Source organism: Girardinichthys multiradiatus, chromosome 7, assembly GCF_021462225.1.
Source record: "Girardinichthys multiradiatus isolate DD_20200921_A chromosome 7, DD_fGirMul_XY1, whole genome shotgun sequence".
Taxonomy (NCBI): Eukaryota; Metazoa; Chordata; class Actinopteri; order Cyprinodontiformes; family Goodeidae; genus Girardinichthys; species Girardinichthys multiradiatus.
In genome coordinates, this window is record NC_061800.1 from 5,238,229 (window position 1) to 5,258,162 (window position 19,934).

The 19,934-nt window shown below is 42.4% G+C and overlaps 1 protein-coding gene across 1 annotated transcript in view; it reads left to right on the forward strand.

Moving 5' to 3' along the window:
- satb2 (SATB homeobox 2) overlaps positions 1–19,934 on the forward strand; it is a 62,851-nt gene that overhangs the window by 17,495 nt on the left and 25,422 nt on the right. The window contains exon 3 of the mRNA XM_047371638.1: positions 3,603–3,788. Coding sequence (XP_047227594.1) covers positions 3,603–3,788 — 186 coding nt within the window. The remainder of the gene's footprint in view (positions 1–3,602; positions 3,789–19,934) is intronic.

Consider the following 19,934-nt stretch of genomic DNA (forward strand, 5'->3'; position numbering starts at 1 on the left):
AAACCAAATTGTGGTCACAGTGAGACTCAGTGACCAGTTAGCTACATAACTCGCATCTAGTGGCATGATTCAATATGGATCCTGTAAAACAATCAAAGAAAGAAAATGCTAGACGACAGGTTTATTTTTACACTTTTTAACTTGGAAAATAACCCTCCCTGAAACAGAGACAGAAAAACAAACCAGTCTGCATAAGCATAGGTCATGAGATTCTTACGGTAAATAAACCTTGAGTGAAAATGCCATGGTTTTACAGGATCTTAGTATTATCAGAAACATATGAAACAGAACTCTAATTGCTTTTATAAAAACAGAAAAGTAAAAACATCTACCAAATGCCCTTTTGCTGTTCAACTCTTTACAGGCTTAGTCAAGTATTACAAAATGATAATTTGATGTTTTAAAACTGCATCTTTTTAAAAACCTTGCTTTTAAAAAGATGCCACCAACCAACCCTTGCCTACTGTTGCTAGACTGCAGGCTAGCTGGCTTTGAACAGCAAGACAGGATTTGTCTACTGGTAACTTCACCATAGAAAACATATAAAAAATATCATCTAGTTCCAACTAAATCGCCCAACTGGTGTTTTACCTGGTTGGTGCTTATTAAATATTTTACGAGTGTTTCTTAGACTCCACCAGTCATTGCGGTTCTTGGATACTCGTAACTCATTGACCTTCCATATTTGCACCACTTGCTGCCCAATGCTGTATCATCCAAAACTAGAAACATTTTCCACACTGCTGAATAAAAACAAACCCAACCATCTTCAGCACTGTCCACTATTTCAGCATTTCTTTGTTGTGGAGTGCTTTAGATCATATAATTCACACAGTTTCAATACTCACAAAGCAAATAAAACACACTTGCACATTGTAGAGTTTAGTGCCTGCATTATATAATGCACATCTACATGTATTATGATTTTTATTTAAGTCTTAATATTTGATTTTTAACATTTTGTTTCTAAAGTTCTTCTAGCACGTTAAAATGCTTTTCAATCCAGCCCATGGTCCTGTTGGTGTTAAGGTCTAATAGAAAATAAACAATGAGTTTTCAAAGGTCTATGAGAGCATCCCAACCCAGGTTTGCCCATTAGGATGAAATTAAAACACAGAAATTGCTGGTCATATCCTGCAGTATGCCCCAGTAAAGGAAAAGATGTAATATTTAAGTGTCTGTTGGCAGTGTTGACTCTAAACCCTGGAAAAAAGGAGACAGAAGGGTTTCCTTTGTAGCTGTGTTATAAATCCAACAGAATGGAAATTCTGACTAAAGCTCTTGTAGAGAGCACAGTTTTAAATGTGCAGCGCAATAACAAAAGTCGATCAATTTATTTGACATTATGTGGTTCTTTTTATGTTAACATATTTTAAAATTTATGTCGGAATATTCCTACAATGTTGGATCTTTTTTCTCTTGAGCAAAGCAAAACCATTTCTGTGGGTTTGAAAAGTTTGTGAAGATAATCCATCTGTGGTTACGACGAGTTAACAAATCAGCAGGAGGGTCAGGTCTGATTAGGGGGAAATGACAGAATGAATGATAACACGTTAAGAAGAAGAAGAGGAAAACGTGTGGATGGAGGAAGGCTTGTGAGGGAGACGGAAAAGGATGGGGTTTCCTGCATTCAGAGGAAGCATGGCTTGTAATAATGACGGGCTGACTTTGAACACAGGAAACTCCATGTGTCGCCCCTAAACCACACTGCTGCTGCAAGGATGGGGGCCAAACGCACACATGTAAGCTTGCATGACAAAGCTGCATGCAAACACCCCCACACACAGATTTACAAGCTCACACACCAACTATAATATGCTGCAACACTCAGAACCTGCCAAAACACACATATCTTACTTTAATATCTACATTCACTCATCCCCCAACATATTAGAGGGATTAGAGTTTTGAGGCAATATCACATCATCCAAACCAGATCATCCGGTGACAAGATGCTGGAGAAGACAGAGAGAGACGGAGGGAGAGGAACGCTGGTCGGAGCGAACTACTCCGTGTTGACAGTTATAATTCCCTGTTGGAGGAAATTCACTTACTTCAATTGGCACGGTCCTCCAGTGTGTAATTCACTCCATGAGAGCCTGGAGGATTGGGAGCCGAGTGATTAATGAGGAGGAAATAGAAATATCGGAATTGACTGATTAAAACAATGGAGGAGATGGATCGGGGTGTGTGGAGGAGGTGTGTGTGTGTGTGTGTGTGTGTGTGTGTGTAGAGGTGTGTGTGTGGGAGTGTACAGGTGTGTGTGTGAGTGTGGACGTGTGAGAAACGTGCATGTGTGTGGTTTTGTTTGGCCATACGGTAAAACACAAACCCTGTATTATTAGAGCTGGGACGCTGCCTAATGCTTCCAGTCCATCATTTCTTCAGGGGACTTTAAATAATTGGCTGTTGTCAGAAAAAGGTCTAGAATTGACTAGAGGAATTAACATGAGAGCCAAGAAAAGGAATTTTCGGAATTAGATTCCTACCGAGAGCAAGCCCAAGAAGAGAAACAAGCAGGCTTCTCCACTGTTATCTCTGTGTCTCCCAAAGGTAATCCTACCCCTTCAACCATCTGATCTTGTGTCAAGTTGCAACAACAAATGTAATTTATTGGAGTTTTATATGGTAGACCAACACAAAGTAGTGCATATTTGTGAAGTTGAAGAAAAAAAATCCATCCATTCTCTATAACAGCTTATTCATGGGAAAGCTGGTCCCTATCTCCAGCAGTCTACAGGTGAGAGACAGGCTACACCCTGGACAGGTCGCCAGTCCAACGCGGGGCAACACAGAGACATAGAGAACAAACAATCATGCACACACCCAATTTACACCTAAGAGCAATTTAGAGAGACTAACTAACCTAACAGTCATGTTTTCAGACTGTGGGAAGAAGCCAGAGTACCTGGAAAGAGCCCATGCATGCACTGAGAGAACAGGGAAACTCCATGAAGACAGACCCCTGGCCGGGTCTGACAACCCTTAATAAAAAGAAGTGCCAGCACCTGTCTTCAGGTCACCTAATTAGTAAATAGAATTCAACTGTGTGTAAATAGACCAACTGTATCTTGCACCATTGGTGGTCTAAGAATAGTCTGATTTAGATTTACTTTGGTACATCTGCAGACCAGTGATGGGTTTGAAAAATATCTGAAATGCAAGGAGGGCGTTAGAATACGTTTATCATATAGCATCATAAGTGTTATTAATGTCCTAATGAAGGCAGCTGCCGTTATCACAGTGGCTCTTTTGTATATTGGCTTTGCCTATCTGTAAGAGGAGTTTTCTTATGAATACCTATCTAATAGGCCGGTAAGCAGCTGGGTAGTGCATTTTTAACAGTGTACTGTAGAAAGAACCGTGCGTTGCTTATTTTACATAACTGTTTGACTTCAGCACATTTAAGGTGTTGCAATACCCAAAAAAGAGACCCCAAAAGAAAATATATTAAAGTGAACATAGGCTTTACTGACAGTGAATGCGGTCCACGTTTCCTGTCTGAGAAGATCAATTTGTGCCTGGATGATAGTCACTTAATGCCAGGCTTTTAAAGGAAAAGTTCTCTTTCCTTGTCTTTAACTTGTTGTCTTCCTCAACAGGTCTTATGATTCCAGTCTTCTGTGTGGTGGAGCAGTTGGATGGAGGGCTTCATAGTGACGGATGTGAGGGAAGAGAGGAGCATGCTGAGTTTGTGCTGGTCAGGAAAGATATTCTCTTCTCCCAGCTGGTGGAGACGGCTCTGCTGGCCCTCGGCTACTCCCACAGCTCAGCCGCACAAGCCCACGGTCAGTCAAAAAGTCAACACACATCTACATAACATTCTGCTTATTCTTTGTAATACAGTCAGTTATTTAGGTTTTTTTTAATAAAAAATTTATTTTATAGGCTTATGTCTTCTGATACAGTGGATACAAGACATTTACATGCACTGTATAAAAAGACTATATATTTTTTTACTGTCTTATATTAAATTAGTCAACAATTTTCCGATATCAAGAAGAAAACTGTGGACCTCCACAAGTCTGGTTCATCGTAAGGTACAATGTCCAGATGTTAAAAGGTGCCACATTCATCTGTTAAGACAATTATATGCAAGTATAAAGAACCTAGGCAATGTCCAGCCATCATACTGTTCAGGAAAGAGACGGGTTCCAAGTCCCAGAGACGATTGTGTTTTGGTGAAAAATGTGCAATTCAAACCTAGAAGAAAAACAAATAATCTCGTTAAGATGCTGGTTGAGCTGGTGAGAAAGTCATTATCCAACGTGAAACAAGTAGTGTACCATTATGGGCTGAAAGGCCACTCAGGATGGATGAAGCCAGTATTACACAAGCAATTGAAAAATATTAATTACATTTTGCAAATCCACTCAGGGACAAAGACCTTCATTTTTGGAGGTGTGTTATGTGGTCTAAAGAAATTAAAATGTAAGTGTTTGGCCATAATATCCAAAAGAAAGAAGGAGGAAAAGGAGCAAGTTTTCAAGACTAAGAAAACCATCTCAGTTGAATTGTATGGGGGTGGAAGCATCATGGTGTGTGGATATTTTACTGCAGGAGAGATTGGTGCACTTCACAAAACAGATGACATCAGGAAGGCAAAATGTATGTGGATATACTGAACATCTTAAAACATCAGCCATCAAGTTAAAGCTTGACAATGACACTAAACATACCACCAGCATAGTTATTAAGTGGCTTAAAAACAACACAGTGTTTTGGAGTGGCCATCACATAGCTTTAAACTCCCAAAGAAAATCTGTAGGGAAAGCTGAAAAGGTGTGTGTGAACAAGGCAGCCTACAAGAAAAAAACTATTATATAAAACATCCTTCTGCTTCCACTTCCTATTCATTATTCTGGCATTTATCAAATAGATTTCATTTTCTCAACCCTAACAGGCCTTAAACAGGTTATATGTCTTTTTATACATTGGGTTCAAACATCTAGTTTCAGTTGTATCTCATAAAATTGGTCAAACACAAAATACTGTACCTCTGTTCACAAAGAGGTTGCTCCAGTGTTGAATGTACAAAATGAAAAGGAGTAAATTACTTACATTGGTAAAGAGCAAAAAAATTAATAAATCCTGCAGAAATCCATTCAGCAACTGGAAAAGGCTTAGTTGAGTGGGACGTTCCGGATCAGAGTTAAGATTTCTAAGTTCACCAGAATGCAGCAATACTTACTTGCATACTTCTGCCTCTAACTCATTTACATGTTTGTTGGGAGATTTCCCAAATCTCCCAACAAAGCTAATGGTGCATACAGACGAATGCGATTTGAGCGTCAGGGGCATCTGGTTTTCATGGGCGTCAAGAAGTCTTGCGTCACGTTTCACGCGTCTGCCGTGGCGTGTTGTTATGCGTTTCGCGTGTTGAGCACTGTGCGTTTTGAGATTTCAAGGGTCTGACGCACATTCCGCGCGTTCAAAGTGGCCGACGCTAAAGTTGGGTGATCTGAACTGATTAGTTGACGCAGCGCGTCAACTAATCAGAGAAGCTCAGCTTTGTAACATAGTGACATATTTTATCATGGGATGGGTGGACCATTTTACTATTTACACATCAGCTTTCTGAATTACACACAGGTGGAACACTGTATTTAACAACATTCTAAACCAGTTCATCACACATAAAATCAGCTGTTCAGATGCACAAACAAGACAAAACACACACAAAACAATACCAGCATGACCATAAAACACCGTGTTTGGTTCTGACATTTATTGATGGTCCTTAGCCACGAACCAGTGTCTGTAGACAGGAGGAAGTCCCGCTGTATCCGTGGAGCACAAACATCCAATCTAAAACTAACTTTACCGTGGTCAAAAGTCCACAGTTATGCGCTTTAAAATCCGTGTCCTTATTATTGCCATGGCTGAGACAAGAACTTCCTCATAAAATTGGAACTTCTTCAGGCAAACTCTGGAGTCTCTGCAATCCAAACAGCGGAGTCTCTCCTCGCTGCTTCTCCTGCCACCCCCCACCTGAGTGGAGTGGAGCCACAGCTCCTAAAATGAGCCAGTGGAGAAGGGGCATTATTGTCGTGGTTTGCGCCCGTCCTGTCATTATTCAGCAAATAAAGCCAAGCCACTCTCTTGATTGCATCTGCCATTGTACACAAGAGACCGGCAAAGGAAAATAACTAAGGGGAGCTCCTCCCAACGCGCGTCTGTCCACACTTTGCTCAGACGCATCTAGAGCATTTTTGACGCACGTCTAGAGCGTCTGACTTCAAAGGGCACAAGCGTTCAACTTGAGGCATTAGACGCCTTTTTGACGCTCAAATCGTGTTTGCTCTGAAGGCAATCGCTTCCATGTGATTCAAGCATGTCTTTTTGATCTAGTTACATTATTCTGGTTAAACAGTACAAATTAAATTTCATTAAGAAAGCCAATATAATCATAGCTTATATGTAGATTTCTGTTTGATAATGACAAAACAGTTAAATGTACATGAAAACTTGTGTTAATGTAATCTTAGGAAGTGGTATTGTAATAGTACAGATAAGGAAATGCAATACTAACCAAGTACCCAGTTTGCCAATAGGACAACACTTATCGCTCCACCCTTTTAACATTCCACACGGCTGGAGCATCCAGAGAGAAGGATCTTTGAGGTTTCATCTTTACACTCTCTCTAAATCATCCTGGGTCATTTCCTTTCTTCTTCAGCTCACCCTGCAAGTTTTTTTTTTAATAGTTTACTTCCAGGGACAGACATGATAATGAAAGGTTGATTTTGTGTCTGATTAACTATTTCCTTGTATGTTTTGGATTATTATTCTCTTGAAAGACCTGATGATGACTCATATTCAGTTTCTTGACAGAGGCCATCGGATTTTCCTTCAAAGTTTCATGGTAATTTCAGGTGCTCATGATACCAGTCACTCTAACAAGATTGTTAGGAGCCTTTGGAAGAGAAACAGAACATTGCAGATCCTCCACTTTAAATAACAGGAGTTGTGGTTCTTGCTTGAATCAATCATCTTAATTCTGGGGTGGGATAAAATACAGAGCATTTCCATACAAAGCACATAAAATACTCTCCATCCTCTCAGTAGCAAACATGGGCGGGAACTGACAGATAAGTTATATTTTTTACATTGTGCTTGCTGCCCCCTCCACCCCTATTGCCGCCCTGGGAAACTGCCCATATGGCCCATACTTTAAAAACCATCACTGCTTGCCAGCTAGCTTCAGGTTCTTTTTTACCTATTGATCCTAACTGTAAGGCTTACTTACCAGTTCCAAAGTAAAAGCCCTAATTGTCCATGCCTCCTAGTTCAGTAAAACAGCACAACTCAAAGTAAGCTTCTTTTCAGAATGTAAAGCTCCATGCAAACTGTATTACATATTTAGCCTCTAAGTGTCTGTCTCAATGTAAACTACATTAGTACAGCTTAGGATTCAAGATGAAAAAAGTCTTTGACAGGACAACGTCCCCCTTAATCAACGATCTGAGAGTATGTGATGAGAAGTTGTGTGTACAGAGCAGACACTGTTACAGTGGCAACAAGCACAAGAATGCTTGAAAAACACACACCAGAGACACAGACAGAGGCTGTAAAAGTCATTAAAGACCCAACAAAAAGCTGGACAGGAATGTCCCAGAAAGACAAAAATACACTGTGTGTGCGGCGTACGTGTGAGAATGTTTATGAAACAGAGAGAAAAAGAAAAACTCTGTAATTTATTGTCACACACATGGTAGTCATTGCAGCAGGACAGTGTCATTTACTGCTGTCTTCTCTCAAGTATGCAGAATATTCCATCTGGAGAAGTTGCCTCACAAAGTTATAAAATGGGACAACAGAGTGATGGGGGGCAGCAGAGCTTTTGGAGCAGGCTGAGAATGGTGGGAGATCCCCATCTGTTTAAAATCCTCCATGGTGTTTGTGTTTGTGTGTGTTCACGCTATCTTAGCTAGCTCTTGTTTCAGTGTGCAGACTTACATGTATGCCGATATGATATGCACAGTTGTTTAATGTGGATCTCTGGTATATGAGCAAACCTCTGTTTAAAACACACCAAGATTATCTGTTTGTACAAAGCTCCCTTTACAAAATACAAGATACAGTTCAAAAGTTCAGGTTTCTCCTTTAATTTGTCACCATCCATTGGTGTTTCTGTTACCTCAGGTAATCCCTTTATTGCCTTGAGGTCTCTAGCTCTTATCTTTACTCCAACCATCCTGAAACAGGCAGAGCACACACAGCCTCCTCCTCTGACTTCTCTTACAACTCCTAAATCACTGGAGTGTGTGTGTAACTTTAGACGTCATATCATTTAGCATCTCACTTGTTTTTTTTTTTGTAATTGTCTTTTTATTTCTTTTGCTGATAGTTTAACATATAAAAGCAAATAGCCCATTCCGACAAACGGAAAAACTTGAAAACACCAATAAGAAAAGAAACAAAAATAACACCAACAAAACATGAGTGAGTAAATAAGAAAAATAATAAAAACAAATATATAAAAATGGAAAAGAAAGCAATAGAGGCTTAGTTGACAACCAGATACCTCGGTACGAACACCTCACCGTGTCCTAAAATAAGGGTATTAGGTGGGAGGATGTGATTTTACATGAAGTCCGACCTTACAGGCTTTACATATTCCAACCATTTTGACCAAATCCTATAAAATGTATCTTTTTGTATCCTGAGAGAAAATGTAATCTTTTCCATGCACAATAGCAATCCATTCCTCAATGGTAGCTGGTTCCGTTTTCAGCCATCTTCGTCTGATAGCCTTTTTACTGGCTGCAATAAGTAAACCAAATAATTTTTTATCTTCTCTATCCAACTTTTGTTGTACATCACCCATATACACAGTGATACATTTCAAAGGAATCTTAACTCCAAAATCACGTTCTACGTGACAGTGTACCTCCTTCCAGAAGTGTCTAATAATCTGGCAGCCCCAAAACATGTGTTCATGTGTGGCTCCCCCAGTCCCACACAGTCTCCAACAAGAATCTCCACTGCCCAGATGTCTTTTCTGGATTGGTGTGATGAAAAACCTCATAATGTTCTTCCAGCAAAACTCCCGCCATACATTTGATGCCGTGAAGGTCTACTGAAGTTGACATATGTTTTCCCAAGTGTCAGTTGAGATCAGTTCCTTTAATTCAGCCTCCCACTTCTTCTTGATATAGTCAGTACTCCCTTGTTTTGAAAGGTAAATTCCATCGTACAATCTGGAAATCACTTTTTTACACTGTCCTAGACTCATTAATGATCGGAAGAACTCCAAAAATCCAACATTGCTATCACTCAAGGGTTGTTTCAGAATTTGGTTAAAATAATGTCTGACTTGAAGGTATCTATAGAAGTCAGCTTTTTCTAAACAATACTCAATTTTTAAAGCTTCAAAACTTTTAAATGACCTTTTGTGAAGAAATGAATTGTTGCATGTGAGGCCCCTAAAAGACCACCTCTTAAATCTGTCATCACTTTTGTTGGGTTCAAAATCAGAATCGTAGCCGCACCATCTCTACATTCTAGTTTACATATTTTATTTACATTTTTAGGGGGTAAAATAGACAGTCCAATAGGGGGTCTTCTGAAGCCCTCAGTTCACTCTGTAGTTTATCATCTGTCAAGAGGGCCATTATTGGGATATCCCTCATAGTGTTACCTTCCAATTCCTTCCAACTTGATGTGTAGGATGCTGAACCAATACAAACTAGTGGCCTCATCTGGGCCGCGTAATAGTAATCCCATAGATATGGGACAGCATCTCACTTGTTAAAGAAAAAGTTTAGTTGTGACATCTTATATCAAGGTAACAAAGACACCAGGATTCATACTGCTGGAATGGATGCCTTGTTATCTGTGTCGGCTGTCTGAATAGTGGGAAGTTGTGATTTTTCTTTAAGGTTTCTGGCTTCTGTGGTACAGAGTAGGTAGATCTAACATTCCCTTAAACCTTCTAGACCGGGTCAAAACCCCTTCCAGGCGGGTATTGGCCAGGATGAGAATCTCATGGTATGGTGACCTTAAATGACTCAAGGTATTAAAGTATTTATGTAAATCTTCAAGGCAAAAATATATAACGAGTATATAACAAGTCTAACTTACTCGTACTCGTACTCGTCGTCTTCCGCTTATCCGGGACCGGGTCCCGGGGGCAGCAGACTCAGCAGAGACGCCCAGACGTCCCTCTCTCCAGACACCTCCTCCAGCTCCTCCAGGGGGAGCCCAAGGCGTTCCCAGGCCAGCTGAGAGACATAGTCCCTCCAGCGTGTCCTGGGCCTCCACCCGGTGGGACATGCCTGGAACAGGAGGCATCCGGTATAAATGCCCGAGCCACCTCAACTGGCTCCTCTCGATGTGGAGGAGCAGCGGCTCTACTCCGAGCCCCTCCCGGATGGCCGAGCTCCTCGCCCTATCTCTAAGGGAGTGCCCGGCCACCCTACGGAGGAAGCTCATTTCAGCCGCTTGTATCCGGGATCTCGTTCTTTTGGTCATGACCCAAAGTTTATGGCCATAGGTGAGGGTAGGAACGTAGACCGACCAGTAAATTGAGAGCTTTGCTTTTCGGCTCAGCTTTCTCTTCACCACAACGGACCGGCACAGTGCCCCCATTACTGTGGCAGCCGCACCAATCCGTCTGTCGATCTCCCGCTCCATTCTTTCCTCACTCGTGAACAAGACCCCGAGATACTTAAACTCCTCCACTTGAGGCAGGAACTCCCCTCCAACCTGAAGAGGACAAGCCACCCTTTTCCGGTCGAGTACCATGGCCTCGGACTTGGAGGAGCTGATCCTCATCCCAGCCGCTTCACACTCGGCTGCGAACCGCCACAGCGCATGCTGTAGATCTTGGCTAGAGGGGGCCAGCAGGACCACGTCATCCGCAAAAAGAAGAGACGAAATCCACTGGTCCCCAAACCAGACCCCCTCCGGCCCTTGGCTGCGTCTAGAAATCGGTGACAAAGGGCACCCCTGCCGGAGTCCAACATGCACCGGGAACAGGTCCGACTTAGTGCCGGCAATGCGGACCAAACTCCTGCTCCGCTCATACAGGGACCGGATGGCCCCTAATACTCCATACTCCTGGAGCATCCCCCACAGGGCATCACGAGGGACACAGTCGAATGCCTTCTCCAGGTCCACAAAACACATGTGAACCGGTTGGGCAAACGCCCATGAACCCTCGAGCACCCTGTAGAGGTTATAGAGCTGGTCCAGTGTTCCACGGCCGGGACGAAAACCACACTGCTCCTCCTGAAGCCGAGGTTCGACTATCGGCCGGACTCTCCTCTCCAATACCCTGGCGTAGGCCTTACCAGGGAGGCTGAGGAGTGTGAAGGCGTGTCAACCATGACAGCCCCACAACATCCAGAGACTTGAGGTACTCAGGGTGGATCTCATCTCATCATTGAGGAGATCATCAAAGTACTCCTTCCATCGCTCAATAATGTCCCCAGTCAAGGTCAGCAGCTCCCCACCCACACTGTAAACAGTGTTGGACGAAGCACTGCCTACCCCTCCTGAGGCGCCGGGCAGTTTGCCAGAATCGCTTCGAGGCCAACCAGTAGTCCTTCTCCATGGCCTCACCGAACTCCTCCCAGGCCCGTGTTTTTGCCTCTGCCACACCCCGGGCTGCAGCACGCTTGGCCTCACGGTACCCATCAGCCGCCTCAGGAGTCCCACAAGCCAACCACAGCCGGTAGGACTCCTTCAGCTTGACAGCATCCCTTACTGCCGTTGTCCACCACCGGGTTCTGGGATTGCCGCCGTGACAAGCACCGCAGACCTTACGGCCGCAGCTACGGGCAGCAGCATCGACAATAGATGCGGAGAACATGGTCCACTCAGACTCTATGTCTCCAACATCCCCCGGGATCTGGTTGAAGCTCTCCCGGAGGTGGGGGTGGAATATATCCCTGACCGAGCGCTCCGCCAGGCGTTCCCAGCAGACCCTCACTATGCGCTTGGGCCTGCCATGTCTGTCCGGCTTTCTCCTCCTCCAGCGGATCCAACTCACCACCAGGTGGTGATCAGTGGACAGCTCAGCCCCTCTCTTCACCCGAGTGTCCAAAACATGCGGCCGAAGGTCTGATGATACGACAACAAAGTCGATCATCGATCACCGATCACGCCTCTCCAGGTGTCACTGTCGTTCCCCACATGGGCGTTGAAGTCCCCCAGCAGAATAATGGAGTCCCCGGGAGGGGCACTATCCAGCACCCCCGACAGGGACGCCAAGAAGGCCGGGTACTCTGCACTACCACTCAGCCCGTAGGCTGAAATGATAGTCAGAGACCTCTCCCCAACCCGAAGGCACAGGGATACGACCCTCTCATCCACTGGGGTAAACCCCAACACGAGACGGCTGAGCTGGGGGGCAACAAGCAAACCCACACCAGCCCGCCGTCTCTCCCCGTGGGCCACTCCAGAGTAGAAGAGAGTCCAACCCCTCTCAAGGAGATGGGTTCCAGAGCCCATGCTGTGCGTGGAGGCGAGCCCGACTATTTCTAGTCGATATCTCTCGACATCCCGCACAAGCTCAGGCTCCTTCCCCCCCAGCGAGGTGACATTCCACGTCCCTAGAGCCAACCTAAGCATCCGGGGATCGGGCCGCTGAGGTCTCCACCTTCGTCCGCCACCCAATCCTCTTTGCACCGGTCCCTCACGGTTCCCCCTGCTGGTGGTGGGCCCACTGGGGCATGGCCTCGCATCTCTCGTTCGGGCTTGGCCCGGCCGGGTCCCGCGAGGAGCAACCCGGCCACCAGGCGCTCTCCGACGAGTCCCGACCCCAGGCCTGGCTCCAGGGTGGGACCCCGGCTCCGCCGTACCAGGCGACGTCACGTGCCTCAATATTTTGGTCCTCATGAGGGATTCTTGAACCACTCTTTGTCTGACACATCACCTAGAGCCTGTTTGCCATGGGAGACCCTACCAGGGGCATTTAGGCCCCAGACAACATAGCCTCTAGGATCTTTTGAGCACTCAAACCCCTCCACCACGTTAAGGTGGCGGTTCAAGGGGGGGACAAGTCTAACTTAATATTTTTCATTAGGAACAGAACTTTAAACAGAACTTTTCTGTTTAAAAATACAAGTCTAACTTAATATTTTTAAACAGAAAAGTTCTATTTATTCCTAATTAAAACTGAGTTGCTCTAATAACACTGATGGCTTGTTTTTTACGCCAGTGAAATCAGGAAAGGCAACATTTAGAGTAAAAAAAGGTAAAGCTTGTATTTTATAATGCATCATGACAAACTGATTAATATTGGTGAAGCCATCCTTTAACACTGTGGATTAAATATAAACTGTCTATCTCTGTTTGGTATAATGTGTCACTCATCTTTTACCCAATTTCTAATCTACATGTGATGTAAGTGACCAGTGGCCTGTCTTTGAATTTATGAAACTATCCTGATAGGAAGATTTACTTTGAAGTTACACATATTTACTCATACTTTGTCACTGAAGCTTCCCAATCTGTTTGTTGGTATTCTCCTTGAACTTAAACTACATACAGGAGATCATGAGGAAAAGCAAAACGTTTGACCATTAGTATAAATACAATGATTTTTTCTGTTTTTTACTAATGCACAATTTAAAGGTAAGACACCAGGTTGCTGCATAATGAAGCAATATACTGTACTGAATTCACTTTTAAATATCAGAATTCTATTTAACACTCCAATTTCTGTCCTATTAGATGAGTTGCTTGAGATTTTGAATTATACATTTGTTTTTAAAAGCCTTTTTTTGCTAGCTCTCCTGGCATGAGTGGTTATTTGTTTATATTGATAGCAGAAGGAAAACTAAAGTGGAAGTCTGTGTGATTACTCCCCAGAGAATATCGATCCTGACCTTATTTTTGAGATTTCTAAAAGGCTGCCAACTTTTTAAAATCCAAACAGACGGAGAGTGAAAGCTCAAAATGGTAAACCAGAGCAACTTTGTTGTAATCTGTTTCATCTTTCTATTATCTGCTGAATGTCTTGTTCTCTCTCACAGCCTGAATGAGCCGCAGACAGATCTAAACGTGTAGAAAGTATGATTTCATTTTATGTAGTTTCTTACTCTGTGCTTCCTTTTGACTTCAGCTTTAAACTCCATTCTACTGAAAATAGCTAAGTTTTAGTCTGTTTCACTCAGTAACAGCACCAACACCAAAGAATGTGGTTGTCAGCATAACCTAGTAGCTCTTAGGTACAGGGTGTTTAAAGATTTTTAGTTTCCAGTGACTAGTCATGGCCAGACAAGCTAAAAATTGTCTGATTTCCTGGTGCAGCTCTAGTTTCAGCTGTTGGATGTGCTGATATTTTGCTTGGTTCTATAATTACAGATGCTAGGCAAATACAAAACTGTTGTCTTTTTCTCTTTAACTTCTTGTTCTTAGCTGTTTCTGCTGCAGGTTGTAAACTTGAGGGCTGCAGTAAACAGCCACAAATACAAACAGTCAGATGTACATTAGCCGACAGCAGCGGTCAGAGGAGCCAACAGTGTTGGGATGGTTAGGTATGGTCTACAGATGAATGCTGTTAGTCACACTTGTAACCTGAGAGTTTTTGCCAAGTATCAGTGGAGGTCTGTCTGTCTCATCAGCGAGCCACATCCTTGCTTAATACCAGGCCTTCAAAGAAAAGTCTGATGGAGGCATCACCTCTTTACATGAGTTGAAATCACAGAGCTGACTCAAGCAGTACTCACCTTCATGTGAGCACACTTGAAGACAATCATACCTAATACAAGGACGCATCTGCACACAGTCACTGTGAGAGTAGTATCTCAGACAAAGCGCTCTCACACAAAGTTCTTCCAAGCTTCTTTCAAATAAATACATTTTGTTTTTTTCAAACAAGCGTTTATGTTAAATGAATAATTTTTGGCTTAAATTATACATTTTTCCCCTGCGGCCCATGACCAAAATTACACAGAGTCCTAGCTATTTTCTCCCTGTTTGAATTGTGTCCTGCATTCTTGCGTCCCAGCGGTGTATTTAAAGGACCGCGGCCTTTCTTTAATTAGCTCAGCCCAGTAATTAGCTGGAAGATACTGTTTATTTCAATTATAAGGGTTTGAAAGCTTTTATAGAACGAATGAGAGAAGACCTGTACTTTACAGCTTCAATCAGTGAACAGTTAACAGTGCCACGTCTTCCAGGTCAAAAGAGGTCAAAACTGCTGTGTGGAGTAGAACAGAGAAAACAGTTTGTAAACTGGCTTGATTTGCTATTACAGTAAATTGAATTTCTTAGGACATATAAAGATGCAAATGTGAGAAGCCTTAGGGGGGTATATCCAGCTACAGATCCTGCCAGTCATAAGTCACCTCTGGTTGGTGACAAGTCATTTATCCTACAGCAGTAGACTTGTCATGAAGCCACATTACCTCCTTCTGTTTAGTGGGCACAGCTTGCAGCCTCCTGCATGACACTGAAAAACCAGTCAAAGTGCCTGTCAGAACCCAGGACCTTCCTACTTTAAGGGTGACTCTCTAAGACCGGCACCACTCTGCAGCCTTCTCAAAAATTTGGCAAGTTTATACATTTTTATAAACTCTTCACTAACCTATTACCAGCTTGTGCCTAACTGAACAGATGCTGCCAGCATTTTTCTGCAGCATTTATTAGACATTATAAAGTATGTCAATTGTGCATTCCATATATCCACCACTCAACCTCCACTGTTGCCCAAGATCATTGCTAGAAACCTGAACTCTTTGGTCTTCACGTGCCTGTGTTTCATCATCACCAGGTGTGGAGTGCTTTTTATTGTATCTTGGTCCTGTCATTTCCTGTTGTGACGTTTAATAAAAAGCAACAAAAACAAAAACTTCTCTGGATGAGAGTGGTACTCACCTGTAAAACACTATCTGCTTTCCACTGCATGCTCCAGAACCTGACTTCTGTATTGCTATGTACAGTACAAAAATACTGTTACTTCACTAGTAGTTCCAAATGTAATTTTATATGTATTTGAATTACATAAGCATTTCTCAGTGTCCCCAAACATATTCGTGGGCCAAATGCTTCTCTTACCGCCTTGCGATGGACTGGCGACATGCCTAGGTTGTACTCAGCCTCTTGCTGGAGATAGGCACCAGCTCCCGCATGACCCTGTATGGAAGAAGTGGGTATAGAAAATGGATGGATGGCTTCTCATACCCTGTTGTAGCGTTTAAATGTTTGCTTAAAACAACAAAGCTTAAAGTTAACTGCATCATGACAGCTTGTCTTTAATTAGTTAAAATGTTGAACAAAACATCAAAAACATCTCACGCATTTTATGTGTATTTGATACATTTTCTGTTTTATGAGCATTTTAGATGCGTTTTATTTTTTAATAAAAAAAACAATAGTGTCTGTGTATATGACAGGGATGAGTCAGGCACACAGGGTTTCCCTCAGATTGTGCCAGGGGTGGAACCTGGAACAATTTTAAAAGCAAGACTCTCATGCAGGCTGCTTCTACCATTAAGTCTTACTGTGGCATGGGACAATGGGATTACTGTGCATACATGCATACCCATGAGTGCGTGTGCATGCATGCATCCATGCATGCAGGCCCATGTGAGCATTGATGAGAGGAGTCAGAGACATGAGTGTGCGTTTGTACAGATGGGCACACTCAGACATGAGCCAAGCCACCAGGCGGCCACATAAAAGCTCCTCTCTGGGAGATGGAATTTTAATGTGGAAATGAGAACAATAATTCCCACTTTTAAATGCGCACAAGAAGCACAGCCCATTGATGGGGGCAGACCAAGAATGATGGATCAATTATTAATGCATCACACAGCGAGCAGGGGAGGTGTATGTGTTTGCATGCGAGCCGGCATGTGTCCGCAGCTCTGTCGTCTCCTCTGTGAGTTTCTGTTTGTCTGTTTATTCACCCGTTCGCTTCCACCTAACTTGACATTAGTTTCATGTTTAGATGTGCAGACACTGCATGTGGGCAGTCAGTAGAAGATGTCTGTATGTGAGAGGTGGAAAGAAGAAAAGAGGCAAAATTATATTCCAACATTTTCCAAGAAAGTTCAATTATATTTTTAAAACCTATAAATTAACTGTGCATACAGTAATGAAAAGCTTTTATGTATTCATCAACCCACATGTACAACCATTGCTCCAACAAAGTTTGTTCTGATTCTGTTTGAGTTCTTGCCTGTTCCCATGGTGGTCTGAGGTTCCTCTTGGGTTCCTCTGGGCCCTAAGGGAGAGCGGTCCATTCTGTACATTGTGTTTTAACAATGCCCCCTCTGCATGGCCAAATAATGAAGAACACTTCTCGGCTGAGTGGAAACACAGATATAACTGGGCAGTAAACACACCGCAAGGAGATCTGAGAATAGAGAGCAGAGAAAACGGGAGGAAGAAAATAACAGAGGGTGGGGTGGAAGGGGGATGAAGGCAGGAGGAACAAGGGAGCGAGATGAAGGGAAACTTCTCAGGACCCGTCTGGATCTCATTTAGAGGATAGTAATGTGATTAGCTTTGTTTAGTTTTCACAGCTCCAGCCAGTCCCATGAAGAAGCTTGTGTGTATATGAATCTGTGTTCTAGAGGGAAAAGGTGAGCTGTCCCTGTACATTATCGTCTTCCATTGCCCTACACTTCATTTAAAGATATGGTGTTTAACATACATTTTCATAGTGCTTAAACTATTTCACATTTTGTCACATTACAATGTGTTTTATTGAGATTTCATGTGATGGACCAACACAAAGATGCTCATAATTATGAAATAGAAGATTTGGTTTTACAACAAACAGCATCCTGGAGAGTAAGGAACAGGTCAGGAAGAAAGTTGTGGCAAAGTAGGGTAAGGTTACAAAATGACATCCCAATCTTTGAACATCAGTCCATCGTCTGAGAATGGAAAGCGTACACACAACTGAGAGACCACAATGACATGGACTTTCACCTAAACTAACAGGCAAGGAGAGCTGCAACCAGAGAAGCAGTCAAGAAGCCCATGGTAACTCTGGAGGAGCTGCAGAGATCCAAAAATCAGGTGGGAGAATCTGCTAACAGAATAACTATTATGGACTCTAATCTGGCCTTTATGGGAGTGTGACAAGAAGAGAACCATTGTTAGGAGAAATCAATAAAAAGTCCAATTTGCTGTTTGCCTTAAGCTATGTTGGCAACACGGCAAACATGGAAGATTTCTTGGTCCAAACACAAAATACCATGTGTCTGACATGGGGGTGTCAGTCTCATAATGAAGGGATGCTTTGCTTCAGCAGGGACAGGGACGCTGGTCAGAGTTAATGGGAAGATGGTTGGAGTGTTGGTCTATCACATAAAATTTAAATAAAATAAAAAAAAATGCAAAATATTGAATTTGTGGCTGTGAGGTGACAATATGTGTAAAAGGTTTTAGGGTTATGGATATTTTTGCGAAGCACTGTATGTTTGACAATTCGCTTGCATTCCAACTTTCCCGAACCATCATTTCTTTTTATACTTTGTTAGACCTGACCTACTGACAGTATGGAACAAAAGGCTTTGTGTCTATAAATCTCTTCCATGTAGGGGTAGTAAATGGATCACATTTTTTCTTCTATAAACAGATAGATTTTGAGAACCAAATTTTGAAATGTGTCTTTTTGTTGCATTAATCTCCAGCAGCAGAAACCTGGAACATGTGCTTCATGCTGAAACGGTGCTCAAGCATACTGACTCTGATGTACTTTACATTGGTGCTTCTAACATACAAAATGTGTTTTATGGGGATTCTCTTAATCACACGATGGTAGTAGTAATTATTTTTTGTACTTAATGAAAGAAAGAACTGGTATTATGGTTGCCCATCAACCACAAATATTGTACTGTTGCCTTTAGGGCACACCATAGCTTTTCCAAATAAATTTCCCCTTATAGACAACTATAATGCAAAATTTATTGCTAAGGTTACTTCATATCTAAGTCTGTGTGGTCTGGTGCTCTCAGAAGCAAAAGATTTTCTAGAAGCAGCTCTTGATGCTTGCCACATGACCTGTAGCAGCTTTGCAGCGCTGGAGGGCTTTAAGCTTTTGAAGTGCTTGGAATTTTACAAGAATACCATCATAAGCTTATCATCACTGACATTTTTCACACAGATTGTCCAACTTCTGTTTGCTTCAGTTGAAATATCTAAAATTCAGCCAAATATCCTCTGAGAAACATGCTTCACTAATGAGGACACATACAGCGTTCAATGTGTTTTATCACAATATAGTGAGGGACTTTGAAGTGGAATTTTGAAGTTGTATTTTGAAGTTGTTAAGTTGTTAATAAAAGTCTAAAAAGTGTGGTACATGTTTGTATTCAACTCAGTACTGTGGAGAATCTCTGTTCGCTGCATTTGGAGTCTTTTGGTGTATGTCTCTAACAGTTTTGAACATCTAGAAACAGTAATTTCAATATTGCTGAAATGCTTAGCGTGATTGGATGAAGAGTGTCTGTGAACAGCTATTTTCAAGTCCTGGCACAGACTCTCAATTGGGTTTGGGTCTGGACCTTTAGCTCTACCCATCTTATTGTTAACTCAGTTAACAGTTATCTTGGCTAATATGTCTCTGCGATGTGATGAAGGCTGAAACAGCTGCTTACTGTCTTATACTGCAGCTGATGGCTCAGCAGTTTAATTTATACGTGCTCATTTTTGTTTAACCTAGATATTTATTAGAGATTCATACCTGATTCTGAAGTCTACTAAACCTTCACCGTTGGACCAGATTTAACTCAGTTCGAGTAGATGAGTGAATGCTGTTGGGAATATAGTGTATGTCTCACCCAGTATGTTACAATATATCTTAAAATCACAGTCAGTCAGTTGCTGCCTGTGATTATTATCCTATATTTATTATGTTTTATAAGTTAAAGGTTCTAATCAATACCATCAATCTTTAAAAGGCTCAGTCATTTCTCTGAAATGTTACCTGTCTTTTAGAGATTTTTTGCAAGTTGACAGTGGGA